General features: G+C 44.6%; 1 protein-coding gene across 1 annotated transcript in view; it reads right to left on the bottom strand.

Annotated features, from left to right (window-relative positions):
- PKP2 (plakophilin 2) overlaps nucleotides 1-21,324 on the bottom strand; it is a 74,127-nt gene that overhangs the window by 34,828 nt on the left and 17,975 nt on the right. Inside the window, exons 4-5 of the mRNA XM_040978876.1 lie at nucleotides 18,634-18,769; nucleotides 8,775-8,982 (exon numbers count right to left, since the gene is read on the bottom strand). Coding sequence (XP_040834810.1) covers nucleotides 8,775-8,982; nucleotides 18,634-18,769 — 344 coding nt within the window. The remainder of the gene's footprint in view (nucleotides 1-8,774; nucleotides 8,983-18,633; nucleotides 18,770-21,324) is intronic.

A 21,324-nucleotide genomic window follows, 5' to 3' on the forward strand; every position in this document is an offset into this window, starting at 1 on the left:
GGCAAAGGAAACAAACAAACAAAAAGATTTGGTAGCCAGGAGTAGGAGGAAGGGGACGGTAGACAAATCTTTTGTCAACTGAAAGAATTTGTTTATGGCGCATTACATAATTAGATGAGAATGGAAGCTGGTTCAACGAACAATTAAAGATACACAGCCTAAGACATAAAAATGTACAGGTTTAAATTAAACAGGAATGTGAATGAGAGCCAGTAATACTTAAACATTTATTGCTGTTTGTCTTTAAAGACCCTATTACAGAGCTGATCTCATTGGGATAATGAACTCTGGGCTCAGCAACAGGCAGACATGAAACAGTCCTGCTGGGTGTAGGGCATCACATCATAAAAGAGCCCCATTGCTCACTTCTTCCTGCGATCATGGGGAGACTACCTCCCCTGGCCTCCCATCCTCACTACCTATAAATTTTACTTGACATTTTGCTTGAATAAACAGCCAGGAGAGCCTGCACTAAGCCCTTTTCCATGCCTGTCTGCAGCGGCTGATCACCACCACCAATTAGTGTTTATTGCCTCCAAATCAATGATAAATGTATGCCCTCCAGGGGTTTACCCTGGCTACCTGATGTACGGCTTATTTTACAGCTTGGCAGTGTAAGCCCGAGAGAAGCGCTGCGCCTTGTCTATCTGCCAGCTTGCACCGCCTAAGTACTGTTCAATACTAGCACGACAGTTCCCAAGCTGCCCTTTCCTTCTCAATCCCCACACTGCAGGGAAGGACACAAAAGGGAAGACGTGACGATGACACAGTGTGCTTTCCAGGCCATTTATGACGGGAAGATTGAAACTTGATCCTGAGAGAGGATGGAAAGCAGTATTTACATTTAGGAATTTTCTTGTGAATTTGGTGCTCAAATATTTATGACTCAGTGGAAGAAATGCATTACCACTGTCAGCTACCCCAGCAGGGGTGTAGGCTGGCTTCGCTCTGTTATACTTTAGCGAGACACCCGACTCAGTATCTTGTAGGCAAGCGGAAAGAGTTGAGGCTCTCTTCCTCCTGCCCTGCCTCCGCCGATGGCTCCTAAGTTCACTGCTGTCTGTCCCAAGAAAAGGGGAAGTACAGGCACAGAGCACGGTCCACTTTATGAAAAAAGTGCACGCGGCAGTCTTGGCTGAATGAGGTGGTGACATCACCTCCCCTGATCTTACTGCATGATAACTTAGTTAAAGCATGGTCATCATTCAATCATATTTGCATCTGGCCCAATCAATTAAAGCACCTTATGCCCAATATGGACTCTGGGCTGAACGAGTTTGCTCTAGTTATGAATGTATTCTAAAAGGGAATGCAAAAGTTAGTGAAAAACGGAATTAAGAGTTCATTTTAGTGAAAGTCATTTTGAAATCCATACCTAGTTTTTTCCATAATGCACACTTTTCTCCAGGTTTTGTGAGGATCCCTCCTGACTGATGACCCAATGTCGCCTGCAGCCTGTAGCCTACATATGGCTCCTATTAAGCTCAGCAACACTGGGTCTGCTGCTGGCTGAGTATGGGACCTCTGGCCCGCCGGGAGCCTTGTCCCGGGCGAGCTAGCCTGTGGCTTAGGAGCAGTGCGCCCAGCCTCTCTCTATAACACAATGATCTCATTCCTCCCACTTTATCTCAAGAGGCCCTGGAAGAGGAACAGAAAGAACCCAACTCAGAAGGTGGTTCAAAGGCAGCTCTGAGGTTGAGTTTTAGTTACTAAACTACAAAAGAAAGCTAGAAAGAAGAGAGAAAAAAGAAAGCTTCCTGAGTTCTAAATAAGCAAATAAATTAATAGTCTCAGGCTGCCTGAGGCAGGCATAATGACATTTCCTCTTTAAAAAGGACCACACATGGCACTCAAAGGGAAGCACACCTTACAACAAAAACCAGAGAGGATTAACCCGAACAAAGGGAATGGAATTTGTCCTCCAACAGGCAATATCCTTTGTAGCACGGATACCGCATTACTTCCACAGAAGTATATCGTCCGACAAGTTTTAGTATGATGTTTGAATTTTCAGTATGGGCTACTGTATGGAAATGTCAAGTCTGTCACATTGTGAGATGCCAGGGAAGTGGCAAAGCGCCAAGGCTCAGTATAGATTTGGAGTTGTATACATTACTGTACACACAGCCTCACGCACACATACACACGAAGCATAATGTGAGACAAGAGCACAGCAATCCGAACATACAGTTCTGCCACATTTTTGAACAGCGAAATACCAGTAGAAAAATCAGGAAACTATTTCACACTAAGATACCAGAGCTAACATGAATAAGAAAAATACATGTTCCTGAGTAACTATGAAATGCAGATTTAAACCACCACTCATAATTTTCTGTGACTCTAGGAGGCAAAACCAAAACTAGACAATTCTAAGAAAGGAGATTTCGGCTCACAGGAAGTCTGCGACAGTTCTAAGGCAACACTGAAAAACTAGACAGACCTGCTTGTAAGGTGATCCTGGTCTGTCGGTGTGGCAGGAAAAATGAGCTCACCCCTTACTGAGACAATGACAAGGGGTTTGTGTTCTAACAAAACCAGCGGTGGACTAGTAGCCTCAGCAGGAGCCCAGCCGTAAATCAGGCCGAGTAGCCAGCCACACCCACACTCATCGAGCCAGGGATTCTAGAAGTTTACAGGTAGATAACCATTCCAATTTGTGGCCGCAGAAAATCAATGGACTAGGGAACAGATGTTCCTTACAGGGGAGAGACTCTGGCCTGTTGTACGGGTCAGGTCCTCCTCATTCCAACTGAACATGGAAGACAAGCTGTGTACGAGGGAGGGAGGTTTGTTTTGGCTCATGGCTTTGAAGAGCCAAAGTGCAAGTCTGGCAGGCCCCACTGGCTCCACAGTCTGGGTGGCAACGGTGGAGTGAGTGTCAATTGCATGGTAAGCCAGGAAGCAGAACAGAGCAGCCAGGCCTGCGCCCCAGAACTAACCTCCAAGGTGTTCCAGTGTCCTAAGGTCTTCTACCGCCCAGACAGCGCAATCTGGTTAAGTGACCACGCTTTCGGCACCGACACACTTAAGTGACCATATCTCAGCACAAACCATGCAAAACTTTTGGGGATTTAAACTGTAAACAACTACTTGAGTCTGTGAGTCATATCCTATTCAATCCTTAGAATTCCCTAATATGTCATTTCCAGTTTAGGTTTTTTTTTTTAAAAAAGATTTATTTATTTTTACTTGAAAGAGTTTCAGGGACGTACAGAGAGATGGAGTGAGATCTCCCACTAGCTGATTTACTCCCTAAATGTCCTCAACAGCTAATGGGGGCTGTTTCAGAGCCAGGGGCCAGGAAACACTTCCGGCTCTTCCATGTGGATGCAGGGCCCCAAGGCCTCAGGCCACCCTCTGCTGCTTTTCCAGGCTGTTGGCAGGGAAAGCAGAAGTGGAGCAGCTTGGACTCGAACCAGAGCCCGTATGGGATGGCGGCAGCACAGGTGGAGGGTTACCTTATGATGCCACCTGGACAGCATCTGCTTTCACTTTGTAATTTCCCACTTATTCACAGTACGTAAGCTCCTTTTATTATAATTTTTTGTTGCAGCTGGTCTATTTGTAGTTTTTATCACTAGGCTCTTATTCTAATCAGAAAGAAAGAGAACTGGATTCTGATAGTACCATAATTTGGGTAATCAGTAACTATGAGTGTCTAATAATTGTATTAACTAGAAACTGACTGCCAAGTGTGATGTTTGCAACACTGTAGTTAGTTAACAAAGGCATCTTGCAGATATTAAAATCCATATTTTACTAATATTGCCTGCTAAGACAGAAAATAGTTATTTCCCCAACTCTGCATAAACACTCAGACAGCAGAACTTGTACACTGTGTAACTGAATCCTTGCCTTCGGCAGAGTCAGGAAAACGGAGTGATAGCAGTAGCAAGGGCAAAGACAAACGTGGTCCTTTTAAAACTCGCTTTTCAAAGTGGCCACTAAGCAAAAGGATTATTATTATGATTTTACAATTTCTCTGGCATGGATATATACCTTTTTTCACCTAATTTTTAAAATCACACCTGGAATTACCAGATTATTCCAAAAACTACTTTTCTAAGTTAAATAAAAACTCAAAATGACGCATATTTTGAGTGCAGAATAAAATACATACTTACTTAAAAAAGGTACAAAGGGCCTGGAGCAATAGCTCAATTGTCTAGTCCCCCTCTTCAAATGCCAGGATCCTATATGGGTATATGGGTACCAGTTTGTGTCCCAGCTGCTCCACTTCCATCCAGCTCCCTGCTTGTGGCCCGGGAAAGCAAGCAGTTGAGCAGAGCCCAAAGTCTTGGGACCCTGCACCCGTGTGGGAGACCCAGAAGAAGCTCCTGGCTCCTGGCTTCAGATTGGCTCAGTTCCAGCCATTGTAGCCACTTGGGGAGTGAATTAGTGGGTGGAAGGTCTTTCTGTCTCTCCTTCTTTCTGTAAAACTGCCTTTCCAATAAAAGTAAATAAATCTTTAAAAAAAAAAGAAACGAAGGTATATAATGAGTTTTTATAGCAACACATTTTTCAAAGAATTAACTTATTTGAAAGGCAGAATTAAAGAAAAGTGAGGAAAAGACAGAGGTCTTATCCGCTGGTTCACTTCCCAAATGGCTATCAAAGCTAGGGCTGGCCTCGGCTGAAGCCAGGAGTCAATTCTTCTGGATCTCCCACATGAGCGCAGGGACCCAACCTCTGGGGCTATTCTTGCTGCTTTCCCAGGTGCATTCGCGGGGAGCTGGATGGGAAGTGGAACAGCCAGGACTCAAACCAGCACTCCTGGGATGCTGGTGCTGCAGGCATTCGCTTTATGTGCTATGCCACAACATCAGACCCAGCGATACATTTTTTATATTCTCCAATAACACAGAAATTCAATTACCTACTTTCATGAGGTGTGCAGAGATCAATATGCATGTCTAGCAAATTTTGCCACCATCCCCTGACTTTTCTTAAAACATGCTGTATGAAAGAATGACACCCCCAACCGAGGCCCAGCTCACTCATCCCAGCATGTGCTCACAGCCCAACATCCTTGAAGGTGAACTAGGATGTGCTATTCTCATTTCAATTAAACACCACCACCACACTGAGGAAGGCAGAAAAACAACCTCACACGAAGGAAGTCTTTGATCCCAATGCTTTTCTACCAGAAGACAGCAGAGCTTCCCTCCTAGGCTAGCTGGGAAAATGCCAGAAGCTTGGTGAATTATGTTCCTTCCTGGTAAACAAACGTTCTAATGCTGAACTTCTTACTCATACACAGAAACGCGTGGCTTGAAAGTCAGCATCTTCTCTTCAAGCACGCCTGAGTCTCTTACTTGTGCATAGTCTAGATGTTCACAGGCCGCAGGGATCGGGTTTAGATTCACAGAAGCTCATGTGAACTAAGCAGTTAGTGCTGCAATAAACACAAGCATGGCCTAAGTGGCAACCTAACTAGTATTCCCAGATGCAAAGGTAGTTCAGGGAGGAAGGAAGGAAGGCATCTGAAATAACATAGAGAAGAGACTTCAGCGGGTGTATTGAAGGATCTGGGGTTCTGCAAGTGGTCCAGGTATGGATTCCAACCCAGCACTGTGGCAGAGACAAAAAACAAACAAACAAACAAAAAGGATGAGAAGAAAGTAGGAGACAGCCCGGCAGCTCCTTGGGGATTACAGACCCTAGCTGGAAGGAGTGAGGAAAGGCTTGAATCACAAATGTGTGGGATGTTACAGAGCATGGGCGGTACTTACCAGTGATAGGGAGCTTCATGCGACAGAAAGCTAATTTTAAAGAAACTCACTGGGCACAAAGTGGAGGATAGGCTGGCAATGTGTAACGCTGAACTCCAGGGAAGAGGCTACTCTGAGACGTAAAAATGGCAGAGGCAAGAAGAGACACAAGTAGGATCAAAACGGAGTCAGGTAGAATGCTGATCTGAGAGTCACAAATTCCTTCCCAAACACGAACACACACGAGTCACTATGTACCCCCAAAGGCACACGCGCAGTGATGCAGCAAAGCACCCCAGTCAAAGCGGGTCTGAACCTGGCCTTGCTCTTCATACCTGTGTGGCTCTGGACAATGTACTCACCCCGCCTGGCGTCACCGTGACAATATGCACATCACCAGTTCTGCTCTCAGCTCTCAGGCTCTTGTCAGGAGAGAGGCAAAACAGAAAGTCCTATCTCAACACTTAACAAGGGCTCAGCAAAAAGTCATAGGAATAGGCCAATAAAAAAAGATTCAGAAGACGTAGAGAAAACACCTATCTGGCACTTATGTTAGCAGAGCCAAAGGAGTTATTTAGAAGGCTGTATCTCAAAGGTTCACGTATCGCTCTCATTCAATTAACAAGTCATGAACACTCTCCAGGAAGGATGTTTGGCTTGTACCAGAAATTCTCAGTACTGCACAGCCAACATCCATTTATCAGCTCTCAAGATCATCTAATGATGCCTGGATGGTTTCTATGGCATTAAGATCACAGAGCGTTCTTTAGCTTTCCCTGCTTACTGGCTGCGCAAGCGGAAAGGCAGTGTGAATGGGCGGACTATTCCCGTGAAACACACACACACACACACACACACACACACACACACCCCTTTCCTCCCACGGCTTCAGTTGTGGGGCCTAATGCCAATCACTCGATTCTGCTGAGCAGCTCCTGTCTGCCTCTCTAGTTTGGCAGCGATGTTCACCTTGCCTATTTTCATAAAGCAAATATTAGGCTCTAAATGTGGCTTGGTCTTCAGTTTTTTATGGTTATCTTTCACATGTTGGTAGATGGAAAAACAAAATCTATAACCTCAGTGGGGTATGATTCTCCATGCTCGAACCCCAAAAGCTTCTCAATAAATGCTGGCTGAATCAAGGAGACTCAGCTGCTGTACGCGCTGTAATATGAGCCATGCATATGGAAGGACACACAGCACACGGGCTGAAGGGCAGCTAGGTTACCTTTCCTGAGAGCCTGGCACAGTAGCCTAGCGGCAAAAGTCCTCACCTCAGACGCACCGCTTCGTGTCCCAGAGGCCCCATTTCCCATCTAGCTCCCTGCTTGTGACTTGGGAAAGCAGCTGAGGACAGCCCAACGCCTTGGGACCCTGCACCCGTGTAGGAGACCTGGAAGAGGCTCCAGGCTCCTGGCTTTGGATTGGTGCAGTTCTGGTCATTGTGGCTGCTTGGGGAGAGAATCAATGGACGGAAGATCTTTCTCTCTGTCTCTCCTCCTCTCTGGATATCTGACTTTCCAATAAAAATAAAATAAATAAAAATACACCCAGACAGAGAGCTCAGCTGTGACATCATATGAACACATGTTCTAGGAAATGATGAAAACTGATATGGAGCAAATGAAGGAAGGTAAAAGTATAAAATACCCTCAATGAAAAGTGAGATTTACACAGTATTTCTTTTTAAACTTAACTATTTATCAGAACACAGTCAACGCTTAATACTAATTTCAAACAAAATTGCATGTAATAAAAAGTATTACCTTCTGGGAGTCTCCATTTTCTCAACTGTCAAACTGAGTTTTACTGTCCAAGGAACGCGGGACCCTGAGCGCTCTGTGGTAACTGTTTCAGAATGACGTGCATCACTGGAGACCCTGAGCATTCTTACTCAAGTCTCCATAAGGCAACACTCTGACAGCTGTGCCCAGCCGCACCGCGGCACCTGCCACCTGCGCAGGGTCACAGGGTGAGAGCTCGGGGTGACGGCAGGGAGGCCGGGTCACGCTCAAACATGAACTTCACCGTGTTCTTCTCCACCGTGAAACGATTTATTTAAACAAAACTAGCCCCCTTTCTCTACGCTTCAAGGAAATACTGCTGAAACTACTGTTCTAATTCTGTCTGAGCACTGGGGAGAAAATTATTTATTTGTTTAAATCAGCATTTGAACAGAAATATGAAGTACACAATGAAAACATGTATCCAGCCATTCTTTTTCTCATTTTTTACAGTTTGAGGGAAGGGGAGCTAGGGAAATGGTCCTAAACGGGGAGGGAAAGATGGGATTGTTTTACACCATTTGCTTAAGTTGACCCTTTGTATTGGGAAACTGTGTGACTCTCAATTTCACTTTCTTTGCATGGATCTAGCTGATTGCTTAGTAAATGATAAAAATAAATGGATGAGCTTTCTGTTGGTTTCCTTTGGAATGTTTTGAACACTTGAAACGTCACATACACTGTCAAATTGTAATGCTTGATTATGGTGAATTTATGCAGAATTTTCATGCATTTAATCTGTCAACAAACTGTTAAAATCATTTAGTAAAAGGCACATAGAATTTCTAAATAAAAATATTGAGGGGCGGGAAAGAGAGACCAATGCTGTGGCATCGAGGGCAAAGTCACTATATGCAGTGTCAGCATCCCCCAGGAGTGCCGGTTCTACTTCTGATCCAACTCCCTGCTAACGAGCCCGGAGAAGCAGCAGCAGATGTCCCAAGTCCTCGGGCCCCTGCACCTGCCTGGGAGACTGGGATGAAGCTCGTTGCCTCCTGGAGCTGGCCTGGCCCAGCGCTGGGTTTCACACCCATTTGAGGACTCATCAGTGTATGGAAGATCTCTCTGTGGGTGATTCTCCCTCCCTATTAACTCTGCCTTTCAAATAAATCTTTACAACATACATGAAGCAAAAACTTCAGAACTGTTCCTTTCATAAGAAGGAATTCCTGCACGGCTGCGGCGGTAAGGATGTTCCTTTAGAGCCGGTGACTCAGAGGAACAGGCCGCCCAGCGCTTCCGGTCGGGCTGCACGGTGCTGCGCACCCACCCTCACCTGTGATCTGCTTCTTGGTCTCCAGGTCTCGGGTTTGCTTCAGCACCTGCAGCAGCCGAGGCACCCCGTTGAGTTCTGCTACCTCCAACTTGTTGTCGTTGTCTTCAAACACCAGATTTCTCAAGGCGCCGCACACGGCTCGCTGCAGGTCCTCATTCTGAACTTTGAGCAGCTGCAGCAGCTTGGGGATACCGCGAAGCTGATTAACCTGCGGGGGAAGCAGACGCACATTCCAGCTGTGCACCACCACACTCAGCATCGCACATCAGCTGAGCCCGTGGACACTGACCTGCCAGCACCTCCATCAAGGTGGCGCGGCCTGGGTCCCACATCATACTGCAGCCATACCCAAAGTCTAAGGCAGTGACTAGCGGCAGTTTACAAAAAATGTCGAAAGTTCAGACTGAAATGTGTGAAACACCTGAAGGGAAGGTTAAGTGGTAAACCAGCCAGTTCAGTCACAGAGCTGAATTCGGAGAGAACTGGGCACCCAGGGAGCAAGAAAAGCCACATGAGAGACAAATTCCAGGAGTGGCTTTTTGGTACAAAACTTTGCCTATGGATATAAATCGCTTTCATCAATATTAGAAGCCAAAAATTGATTTACTATGGCAACCATGGTGGCAAACTAGCCCTAAATACAAGCTATTCTAAATGCCAACTGCTTTGAATATTTCAAAAGATTGACATAAATTATGCATGTATTTTAAGTAAATGTTAGGATTTTTTTAAAAAAAATCATGAAAAAACTTCTCCACTAAAAAATAAATAGTAATTTTGGATGTTTTCATTATGAAGAAAGATACCTTGATTGGATGTTACACATTTTTCATATGTATTAAAATATCACATACTATCCCATAAGTATGTCTTAATTTTTATGTCTTAAAATTTTTACTAACTAAATTTTCTAAAGAAAAATGGAATTAAAAAATTATTGTGGTACAAAAAATTGGGACAGTTTTTTCATAATGTGCATTTTTTACAAACTTATAAGATCTCTTGTAAGCATGGATCTTAAAATACGTTTTGCACTTAAGTCAATGTCTTTCCTTGTTTCTTAATATTTTTAATAATGAATTTGAGCTTAGTTTTGTAACAAGGCTTTAAAAACATTTCTGCAAATCATGACTTTGGTGGAAATATGTGAAGTAGGAACAGAAACAAGACCATCTGAAAAAAAAAAAAAAAAACTTACAGATTGAATTAACCAGATTTGGCTTTTGTCCAATGGGCAAGGAAAACCATGCCTGAAAAGGTCTCCGTGGCTGCCTGAGGAGACTGAATCAGGAATGGATAAGAAGAAAGGCAGGGACATTTTTTAAGATTTATTTTTATTATTTTATTTTTATTGGAAAGGCGGATATACAGAGAGGAGAGACAGAGAAGATCTTCCGGCCGATGATTCACTCCCCAAGTGAGCGCAACGGCCGATGCTATGCCGATCCGAAGCCAGGAGCCTCTTCCGGGTCTCCCACATGGGTGCAGGGTCCCAAAGCTTTGGGCCGTCCTCCACTGCTTTCCCAGGCCACAGGCAGGGCGACCATATGGGATCCCGGGCGTGCAAGGCGAGGACCTTAACCACTTGCGCCACCGCGCCGGGCCCGTGAAAGCAGGGAAATTAATCAGGAACCAGCTGCATTTACATATGGTGGTGACGGGGACCAGGACAGCAGCACCGAGCAGCTAGGGAGAGAAGCAGGTAAACCCAGGACACTTTCAGGAACAGCATCAGTTGGATCCGAAGACTGAGAGAACACAGGGGAAAACCACGTGTCTCTGACATCCAGGTAGTGGTGACTCCCCAGTGCCTCGACCTTGCACAGCGGGGGGAGCCACACGCCCTCAGGGAGCCTCTGGGGAGCAGGTCTACAACCACCCGACTGCGCTCACAGCCACGGCAGCTACCATGTCCCCTCCATCAGTAGGAAAGCCGAGCTTCCGAGAAAGCAAACACCTACTCCGGGGCTGGGATTGCAACCCCAGCGCCTGGTGACTCAGTCCACCAGGGTCCTGCTTCCCAACCAGCAGGAAGGACACGCTGAGAAGGGCAAGTTGGAGAGAAGGAAAGCAGCAAATCGCGTGCTCATTGTCGAAGAAAGTGATGTTGAACCCCCGGTGGGCTTCCGGTCAGCTGAAGGGCGTGTGCTGTGGAATCCGGGCAAGACCCAGGGGCTGGCGAGGGTGAGTCACCAGAATCCAAACCGTCACAGCACCAGACGGCAGGAAGAGGTCAGGGGGTCGTGTACAACAAGAAAAGCCCGAAAGAAGCAGCTCATGAATGGTATTTCAGAAGCAGAAAATAGAGGGAAAGTGGAGGAACCTGGGAGACTAGGGGACAAAGTGTTTCAAAAAGAACAAAGCACATCGTGTCAAATGTGAAGCGTCTTAAGTAAAACGCAGACTGAAAAGGTGACAGTATACCTTAAAAACTACTGATTTAAAATTTCGTTCTACATCCATGTCATAATCATTGTTCAGATAGATTCAAAACTACAGACTCGTGCTTACTATTGACAGGAACTTGTTAATGCTCTTTGTGCCAATTTCATGGTATTGGATTTTTTCCTGCCAAGCATGTTCACTGTCAGCTTTGAATACAGTTTCCACGCTTCACTATTCTCAAAACCAGTCATTGTTCTAGCTTTGCATGTGAAAAAATTCAATCCTATGTGCAAGCAAAATATTTATAATCATATTAGTAATTCAGGAGATGGCAGAAATCTGGCCCAGCCGAGGCAACAAAAGAAAAATTGATGTAATTTCACATTGCAAAGTGAAAGCTCATATTATAATGCCTGGATTTTTAAACCTGGGAACAAAAAAAGGTTTACATTCATGTGATTTCCATAAAAAGATCAACTTCTAGCCCACATATCTTTACTTATATCTATCTATATATATATAAAAGCAATCACTAGCTACCTACTTTTAAAAATACTTATTCATGCTTCCCTTGGAACAAACAGCAAAAATAATCAGATGTGACAATAGACATTTGTAAGCAACTCAAAGGTCACCAAATAGATAAACTTGACTTCGTAAAGGTTTCTAAATCTTGAGTGATGACAGATACTAAAGTCAGGTTAAAAAAAAAATCAAGTAGGAAAACACACGTGCCTCATACGAAGGCAGTTCAGCAAGTTCACGCTGGCGGGTGGTGCTGGGTGAAGCCTGTGGCACTGGCATCTCACACTGGAGTGCCAGCTCAAGGTTCAGCATCTCCGTCTCCCATCTGGCTTCCTGGGGACCCACGTGGGAAGGCAGCAGAGGATGGCCCGAGTGCTTTGGCCCCTGCCAACCACGTGCGAGACCTGCACAGTGTTTCCAGCTCCTGCCTTCAGACTGGCCCTGTCTTGGCTGTCGCAGCCAAATGGAAGATCAATACTTGTTTATCCTTTCCCTGTCACTTTGTTTTTACAATAAATAGTAATGTTTTTTTTTTAAAGATACAAGTATGGATTTAAAAAATTTTTAAAGTTCACAGAAAAATTAAATAGAAAATTTATCGTGGCATAAAAACTTGGGAAATTCATGTATAGCTTTTTCATCACAAAGATTTTCAATTTACTTTTGGAAGGGCCTCACAGATAACCATGGATTAATGTACAATCGTGGGTAAAGAACCTCTACAAGTCATTTAAGGAGACACAAATCTTAGGAAAAAATAAGCAATGGATTAAAAAAAAATGACAAGTGACTGAAGAAATACAAGGTAAAAAAATACACAAAAGGTTCTCAATTTTGATAAATTCACAAAATCAAGTGAAAATACCAGCATTAGGTACTCTGACCTCTGTTTATCTCATTTTCAGGACTAACCACATTCCTCTCCCCTCAGGAAACTTCCATTCCAGTGCACCATCACAACCAGGAGGCTGCTGGGATATTGGGAAAAAGATTTGGTTCACATCTGTGTCCCTGTTGGTTAGCATAAAACTCCTAAAATCCCGCAGTCTCTGAGCTATTTGTGTCCTGAAGAGAGCTGCCTGATGGGTTGGCCACCCCTAAACATCCAAGACTAGACTGGAGGGGTGGGACTGTGAGTCCCACTCCACTACCTCCAGGGAGAGTGGGAGCACTGAATACTAAGCTTACTGTCATTGGCCAAGAAGTTAATCCATGAAAACCCAGAAAGGGTATTTGGCCTTGTGATTCAGCTGCACGTTGGGAATCCATAATGGAGTGCCTGGGTTTGAGCTCCTGCCCCTCTTCCAATTCCAGCTTTCCATTAGAGCAACAGCCAGCAGACTGACTCAGGCACTTGGGACCCTGCCACCTGTGTGGGAGATCTGGATTGAGTTCCCACTTGTAACTTTGGTTTTGGCCCAGCCCTAGCCATTGCAGGTGAAATGTGTAAAGCAATGGCTGAGAGCTAGTATGTACTCCTCTCTCCTGGCTACCCACCACCTCACAACCTACTAACCAGCCAGAAGTTCTAGAGAAATGAGTTCAGAGAGCTCTGGACAACTGAACATGCTGAGCTTGCTGTGCCCAGAGAGGACACAGGAACTCCCTGCCCTTCCCATACACCTCGCCCTTTGCATCTCTTCACATGTAGCCTCAGCACCTGTGGGTGAACAACCAGGCACACTAACCAAACAGAAGAAGAGGACTGTGGAACTCCTGGTTATTGCCAATGAATGGGTCAGAGGCTCAGTAAGACACCCTGGGGCGTCCACCAATGAGCTCTGACACTGGCTCCAGGTGGGTGGCTGAGAAGGGAATCCATGCAGTGGACACTCCAGACAGAGGGTGCCTCGGTAGCGTCTGCTGTAGAACTACTCCTTTCCTTGCATGTAGGTGGAAATTCCCACACCTTCTCAGTCACAGGTACTTTCAGTGCTGACTGGTAGGACAGGACATAACAACAGTTATTTTTTTTCTACAGAGTTATTCCCTGTGGCCTTTGATCCTTTTATGCAGGCTGGGTTTACTACCAGTAACTCAGGTCTGCTTTCCAATGTCTTTTTGTTGGCTGCACATGAATTGTAATTATGCAATTTATTTACCTCTCCTGTAAGTGGATGAAACATAAATAAGGAAAGAGTTTTGTTTCTCTGAAAACTAATATGAATGTTTTGAAAATACCAGATAAAAGTGAAGAGGTAAAAGCTCTGTAAGTAGCTGGGTCCGTGGTGAAGCAGGTCAGACCACTTATGGCGTGCCTGCATCTTGTATCTGAGTGCTGGTTCAAGCCCCGGCTATGTGGTGGTTCCAATCCAACTTCCTGCTAACATACTTGGAAGGCAGTCACATACATGGGTCACCGCCACCCCGATTTCCTGGCTTAAGCCTGGTGCAGCCCTGGTTGTTGCAAACATCTGGGTAGTGAACCAAATGATGGAAGATATGAAAAACCAATCTTTCATGTGCCTTTCAAATGAATAACAAATCATTTAAAAAGAAAAACACTGTATTTAATTTTGGATGCAATTAATGAAAGAGACGAGGGAAAATACAAATGTCATTAACTTTCCCCTCTACTTCAAAGAAACTACTTCAGTGTCTTTGACATCTTCAGGTGCACCAGCAGGAAGCTGAGTCAGGAAGCCTGGATGTAAGCCAGGATCCCAGTCAGCCCTCTGATACGTGATGCTGGTATCCCAACAATTAGCTTAGCCAGCTATGCCAAAGGCCTGCCCCAGAGAGGACATCTTCAGAAGAACCAAGGGAGAAATGGATTTTGTACAGCAGAGATAAGGATGGTTAAGAGAGCTCTTGTAGAGCAACAACTTTTACATATTGGTGCTTACAATTTGTCAATTTTGGATTTGATAGAGAGTGAAAATGCCTTCCAAAGGCAAGCCTAAGTGGAGGGCATTTGGTGCAGCCACTAAAAACACAAGAGAAGCCTGCATCCCACGGCCAGAGTGTCTGGGGTCAAGTGCTCTCTCTCTTCTGATTCCAGCTTTCTGCTAACGTGCAGGAAACACACGCTGGCTCGAGGAACGTGCTTCTGCATCGTGTGTGGACAACCTGGACTGAGTTCCCCACCGCCTGGCTCTGGCTCTTGGGCACATTTGGGGAATAAATCAGTGGGTGGGAGATAGATCTCTCTCTCTCTTTCTTCAACTAAATACTCAAAAAAAAAAAAGAAAAACCCACAGGTAAAACATTTTCAGAGACAAAAAGTCTGCAATCATTCATCATTAGCAGACTTGCATTGAAATAGATGATACATAAAAATTCTTCAAATAAAGGAAAACGATAATAGGACTTATCTGCACAAAGAAATGAAGAGCATTACAACAACTTAGATGAAACGGACAGATCTTTGGAATGACACGAATGACCAAAGATCGCTAAAGAAGAAGCATCCAGGTATCTCCATATCAATGGAAAACAAACAAAAAACAAAATGGAATTTGCAGTGAATAACTTTCTCACAAAGAAAACTTCCAGCCCAGATGGCTTTACTAGCATATTCAACTAAACATTTAAGGAACAAGTGATTGCAATTCTAACCAAACTCCTCAGAAGTGAAGAAGAGGGGATGCCCTACAGTTCCTCTTTGAGTTCAGTATTACTCTCAATTGAAAACGACACCAAAATATTACAAGAAAATTATCAAGCCTATCTTTCATAAATATTGGTATAAAATTTCTCCTGCTTAAGAAGTATTTATTTATTTCAATGTCAAAGTTACAGAGACAGAGAGTGAGAGCAAACCACACAGAGAGGCTTCCTAGGCTGGTTCACTCCCCAGATGGCCACAGCAGCCGGGCTGGGCCTGGCCGAAGCCAGCAGCCCGCAGTTCCATCGGGGACATGTGCATGGATGGCAGGGACCAAGCACCAGGGCCATCAGCAGGAAGCTGGATCAAAAGTGGAACTCTAGGATTTGGACTGGTTACAGGCTGTGGCTGAATCTGCCGTACCACAGTGCTAGCCCCAAAACTGCCTAATAAAATTTTAGCAAATCGAACTCAAAAAACACACAAAGTTACAGTACCTCCCAATCAAGTAGGGTTAATCACAGGAACAAGGTAATATTTTAAAAATCAATCAAGGTACCACCAGCTGATTGGGGCAATGGACTGTGCCGGACCCTATGCTACTAGAACATGCAGGAATCTGGACTGAGAATACCTCAAAATTTCTTCGAGGATCTCCCCATTCGAGACACCGGACTCAGAGTCCTAACCAAGGAAAGACAGAACAAGTCAAGCAACAACCTCAGCTCTCTGTTGGCAGCAAAATACTGGGCAAATGGAGACTCTAGAAGGGACTGTGTCAATCAATGGACTCTTCAACGACCACATCGTGCTTGGAGTGGCGAGACTGGCAGCGACCCATGAATGGTGAACTATTGGAACCACTTGATCGAGTATCTCAGAGCATGCCCCAATCCGGGACTTAGGGTGGGTGGGAAACTGGGTGAGGCTTCTCCCTCTATATCCCCATTTAGGCCTTGAACCTTTTTTACCCCAATTAAATTTGTAAGGATTGTCAAAAAAAAAAAAAATTAATTAAAAAAAATCAATCAAGGCAATTTATCATAATAGTAACATTCCAATAAAATGCCATTGAAAAGCATGTGGTAAGTTCCAATATTCACTAATGATCTTAAAAAGCTTCAGGCAGGCATTTGGCCTAGTGGTTAGGCCAGCAGCACAGCCGGGACATCTGCATCGTACACCCAAGCGCCAGAGTTTGAATCCTGGCCCTTCTCAGGGTTCCAGCTTCCTGCCAGTGCAGATCCTGTGAGGCAGCAGGCAAGAGGAGTGAGTTCTGGTCTGGTCAGTCACCTGGGAAACGCGAGTTCTCAGTTCTCAGCGTCAGTCCAAGTGCTGCAGGCAAGGAAAGCGCATGCCAAGCAGGGTCAGGGTGTGCCTGCGCACCCTCTCTGCCTCTAAAGAAATGATATGTAAGCTTTTATTTTTTAATTGCAATGTCCATAAAAGTAGGAGGCAAGTTCTTCATTTTGATGTGGTCATTATGGAAAACCACACAAGTAGCTATCACAATTAATGATGAAAAGATGGCTATTTTCTTCCGAGATCAGCAACAGAGTAACATGCCCGCTCTACTTTACTGATAAGGCTGTCATCATCACAAACAAAACAAAAAAACAAACCAACATGTCTAAGGAACTGGAACTCTATATATTGCTGGTAGAAGTGTCAGATGGCACAATTCCTTTGTAAGACAGTTTGGCAGTCTTTTAAAATGTCAAACATAGAGTTAGTATGGTGGTATAGTAAGCTAATCCTCTGCTTGTGGCACTGGCATCACTTATGGACACTGGTTCAAGTCCCAGCTGCTCTATTTCTGATACAGCTCCCTGCTAATATGCCGAGGGAAGTAGTGAGACATGGCTCAGGTGCTTTGCCGTTTGCATCCATGTGGGAGACCTGGAAGAAGCTTTGGCTTCCGGCTTCAGCTCTGGACGTTGTGGCCATTTGGGGAGCAAACAGGTAAAAGATCTCTCTTGTTCCTTCTCTTTGTAAATCTGCTTTTCAAATAAAAATAAATGAATTTTTTTAAAGGGTTAGATACATAATCTACTATGTCACCTAGGCACGGTACTCCTGGTAGCAGCAGAGGCTCAGGTTCCTGGGTTCCTGCCACCTGTGTGGCAAACCTGGATTCCACTTCAGGCCTCTGGCTTCTTCTGCAGCCACTGCACACAGCTGGGGAGGGAGCCGCTGGACGGCCCAGCGCCGCCTGTCTGGTTCTCAAATAAACCAATAACTACAAAGAAGATTCTTAAAAACTGATTAAAATGTATCTCAACTAAGTTGTTAAATATGAATTACCAAAAATGGCCACATTTAGACAATTCTTGCAACCAGTGCAATAGTTTTAAAGAATGAGGTAGGGCTAAGATACACGAAAGACTTCCAAAATAGAGTGGTAAATTTAAAAAATAGGTACTATGATATTCTTTGTCATTTAAACAAAAAGAGGATATTGAACTACTTGTTCCAACAACTATTTCTGTGGACAGAAAATATTTCTGGAAAGATACCCAAAGTGTGGCGGGGGGAGGGTTCAGGTGCAGAGTGTAGTTTAGAGTGAGAGGGAGTGACCTGTCACTGAATATCTTTTTGAACTATAGTTGATTCTGCCCTCCCCCCCCAACCAAATGTATCACTTTTTAGAGCAAATATCTCATCATCTCTTCCTCAGCCTCTGTGGAGGTGCCCTACAGGGAGGCCTGCAGAGGCATCCAGAGGTGACTGTACACACCCACAGCTATGCAGCAAACAACTGCCATGATAAGCAATAGTTCAATAAACACGAGTTGTAAAGCAATGGTTGTTTAATGTGTTTTTTTTTTTTTTTGAAATATAGAAACCTATCGCCCAAGATAGCTCTGTTTCTCTCTCAGAAAAATCTCCAATTACACAGTGCTGACAGCAAGTGACTCTGCAGATGGTTCTAAATGGGGAACTGGAGAGAGAGGCTAAGGGGGAGGTTTGTATAGTACTTTATTTTTAAATTTCTAATTTACTGGGAATGCTTTTTTTGTAATGACTATTTTCTTTTACACTGAGGAACCTCAATGGAGATTTTGAAAGGCTTATACAGGGGCTGGCACTGTGGAAAAGTACGTGAGGCTGTTTCTTGAAACACCAGCATTCCACATCAAGAGAACCGGTTTGAGACCAAGTGGGAGACCCAGACGCAGTGGGGTCTCCAGACCCTGGCTCCAACCTCAGCCAGCCCTGGCAGTTGGGGCCACTCGAGTGAATCAGAGGATGGAAAACTCATCTCTCCCTCTGCCACTTTTTCAAATCAACCGATCAATCAATCTTGATAAACACGAGTGTAAATGATTAGCTTCGGGTCAGGGTCACGCCCACGGACCTGACCCTGCACTGGGTTTCGAGTGGCCTGAAGATGACACTCACCCTTTTCCGTGCTTCGGACTTCTGGAAGCACTCGTGCTGGATGAACGTGGCGGCGGCAGGGATCCTGGGCAGCGGCGTGTGGTCTGCATCCAGCATGCTCACGGCTCGCTCCAGGGTCATCTCCAGATCCGCATTCCTAGACAGACGGCACAGAGTCAGCAGGACTCGGACACTTACCCCTCATCCTCCAGAGAGGACTCAGTTAACCCCGGGAAGCACCTGGAACTCCAAGGCGTCAGCTTTTCTTCAGCCAAAAGAAAAGTCAAGAGCCGGGACTAGAAGGCGTAGAGCTAGCTGGAGACTAGTCCTTGGAGACAACACTGCATCAAACAGAAGCAGAGCGTATATCCAGGAAAGAAACTAGAGTGTTTTTTTGTTTTTCTAAAAATATACAGCATTATTACTGTTCCTTAAAATGTGACTCTGAAGGCACAGTAAGACTTTTTAGGTAGGGTTTAAGGTAAATTTATTCACAGAAATGAAGTTTTTTTATTCTCACCCTGATAACTTTACACACAGAGAACATATTTCCCCTTTAAAGCCATCAGATTGTTTTCAGAGGTACCCAGAATCCTATTTCACTTGAAAACGAGTTTAAAAATAGAAACATTCAAAAATATATTTATTTGTTGCATGGAATAGTGTAGCAATGAAATCTAGAAGAACTGAATTTTGTTTTATTCAAAGAAGTCACGCTGCAGTGATGACATCAGGGATGGTAACAATTACAGGCAATCATGTGTTTTCCTGAAGAAAGCAGTCTCATGCACGTTCTGTCACCACTTGCTCTGCTGTTGCAACAGCACTCACTTCTCATCTCTCCCAGGAGCGCACACCGATTCCTGGTGACGACGGAGTCCGTGCAGCCGGGACAGAGGGCAGACAGTAGTGACCGCCAAATGCCTCCGCTCCTCTTCCTGCCTGAGGGATGGCGAGCCCGGGCAGCTCGTTATCCACGCGGGTGCTGGTGCGCTCGTGCCGTGGTTAGCCTGCCTTGTAGAAGCCTCACTCAGCACGGACATCTCCGAGTCACAGTTAAGACTCATGTGAGACGTCATCTGGGAAGCTACTTGCATAGACGGTTCACCTGACTCCTTGCAGGTGACGGACTGGTGAGCTCCCAGGACCGGCCTCTCCAGGATGTGCCGGCAAGAACACGGGCAAATTCTCTCCTCAGGCTGTCCCAACAGGACTGCAAATGTGCACAGATGTGAGTGTGCTTGGGGGTGCTGCATGAGGGCACCCCAATGGCCTCTTGACTGAAAAACAATCTCGCTGCTTCTGAAACACACCTTCCAACATACAACCGTGACCTATGAGCATGAAGGGGGCAGAACATTTCTGGTATCTATTCTGAAAAATACAAAATGATCTCATATTTTAAAATATGGTGGTCCAAGATTCAAACTTAACTGGTTCAGAAAAAGTAGATTTAGCATTGAAGCTAGCATGGAGCCACTTCTACTTCATATAAACACTTTTAAGCCTTTTAAAGAGATGTAAATAATTTTATGTTCATAGACTCATGTTTTTACAAAGTAAGTCAAACTCTGAAAGTCTCAATCTCAACAGCAATTTGAAATATTTACCACTCATCCTTGTAGGTGTTTAACAGCTAAAAGAAGAGCGTTCTGTTTAAGGCTTTTGTTTTTTTTTAAGATTCAGTCATTAATCAATCACAAAAGCCATAAATGACTCAGGAAAGCTTGAATTTCCCATCTCTTCCACCCACAAATAATTCCATTACTCTAACCCTTTATTTGCCTGAACATGATTTACTAAGAAGCCTGCATTCACTCCGGGTCAACACAATGGAGACAGCTCCCTAGCTACACAACAACTTCCTCAAGTTCTTCTTTCTTTTTTTCTTTTTTATTTTATTTTTTTCTATTTTTTCTATTTCTATTTATTTTATTTTATTTTTTTCTATTTTTCTATTTTTTTCTTTTTTCTTTTATTTTTTTAAGATTTATTTTATTTATTTTCATTGGAAAGTTAGATATACAGAGAAGAGGAGAGAGAGAAAGAGGGAGAGAAATATCTTCCATCTGTTGATTTATTCCCCAAGTGGCTGCCATGGCCAGAGCTGCGCTGATCTAAAGCCAAAAGCCAGGAACCTCTTCCGGTTCTCCCACGCAGGTGCAGGGGCCCAAGGCTTTGGGCCATCTTCTACTGCTTTCCCAGGCCACAAGCAGGAAGCTGGATGGGAAGTGAGGCCGCTGAGAGTAGAACCAGAGCCCAAATGAGATCCCGGAGCGTGCAAAGCGAGGATCTCAGCCACTAGGCTGCTGCACCAGGCCCTCAACAAGGTTTTCTATGATGCCACAGCATCACTGGCACCCAAACTCCCTAACGTGTTTTTTGTCATCACTGTGACCCCAATCTGTCTCCTCTTCCTGTCATGCTCAGCCCTCTTTCTTCCCACTTCTCTGATCCACTGCCCACCCTCTAACCACACCGGACTTTCAGTTTTTCTCCAAACTGCCTCCTTCTTCAGAAACCACCTACTTTGGCTCTTCCCAGGAAGTTTTCCCTTCTAGACTCAAGTCATCTTTGTATTTTCTGTGCCTCTTTCCCCAGGTAAGTCTCAACTCCCCAAGAATATTTTCTCCTTACCCTTTCTCTCTCTTTCTTCCTTCCCTCTCTTCTGACTCGCTTATGAAACACTCAGTGAAGCCTACAGAAACACGG

Source organism: Ochotona curzoniae, unplaced genomic scaffold (genome assembly GCF_017591425.1).
Source record: "Ochotona curzoniae isolate NIBS_2020 unplaced genomic scaffold, NIBS_Ocur_1.0 contig_2927, whole genome shotgun sequence".
Lineage (NCBI taxonomy): Eukaryota > Metazoa > Chordata > Mammalia > Lagomorpha > Ochotonidae > Ochotona > Ochotona curzoniae.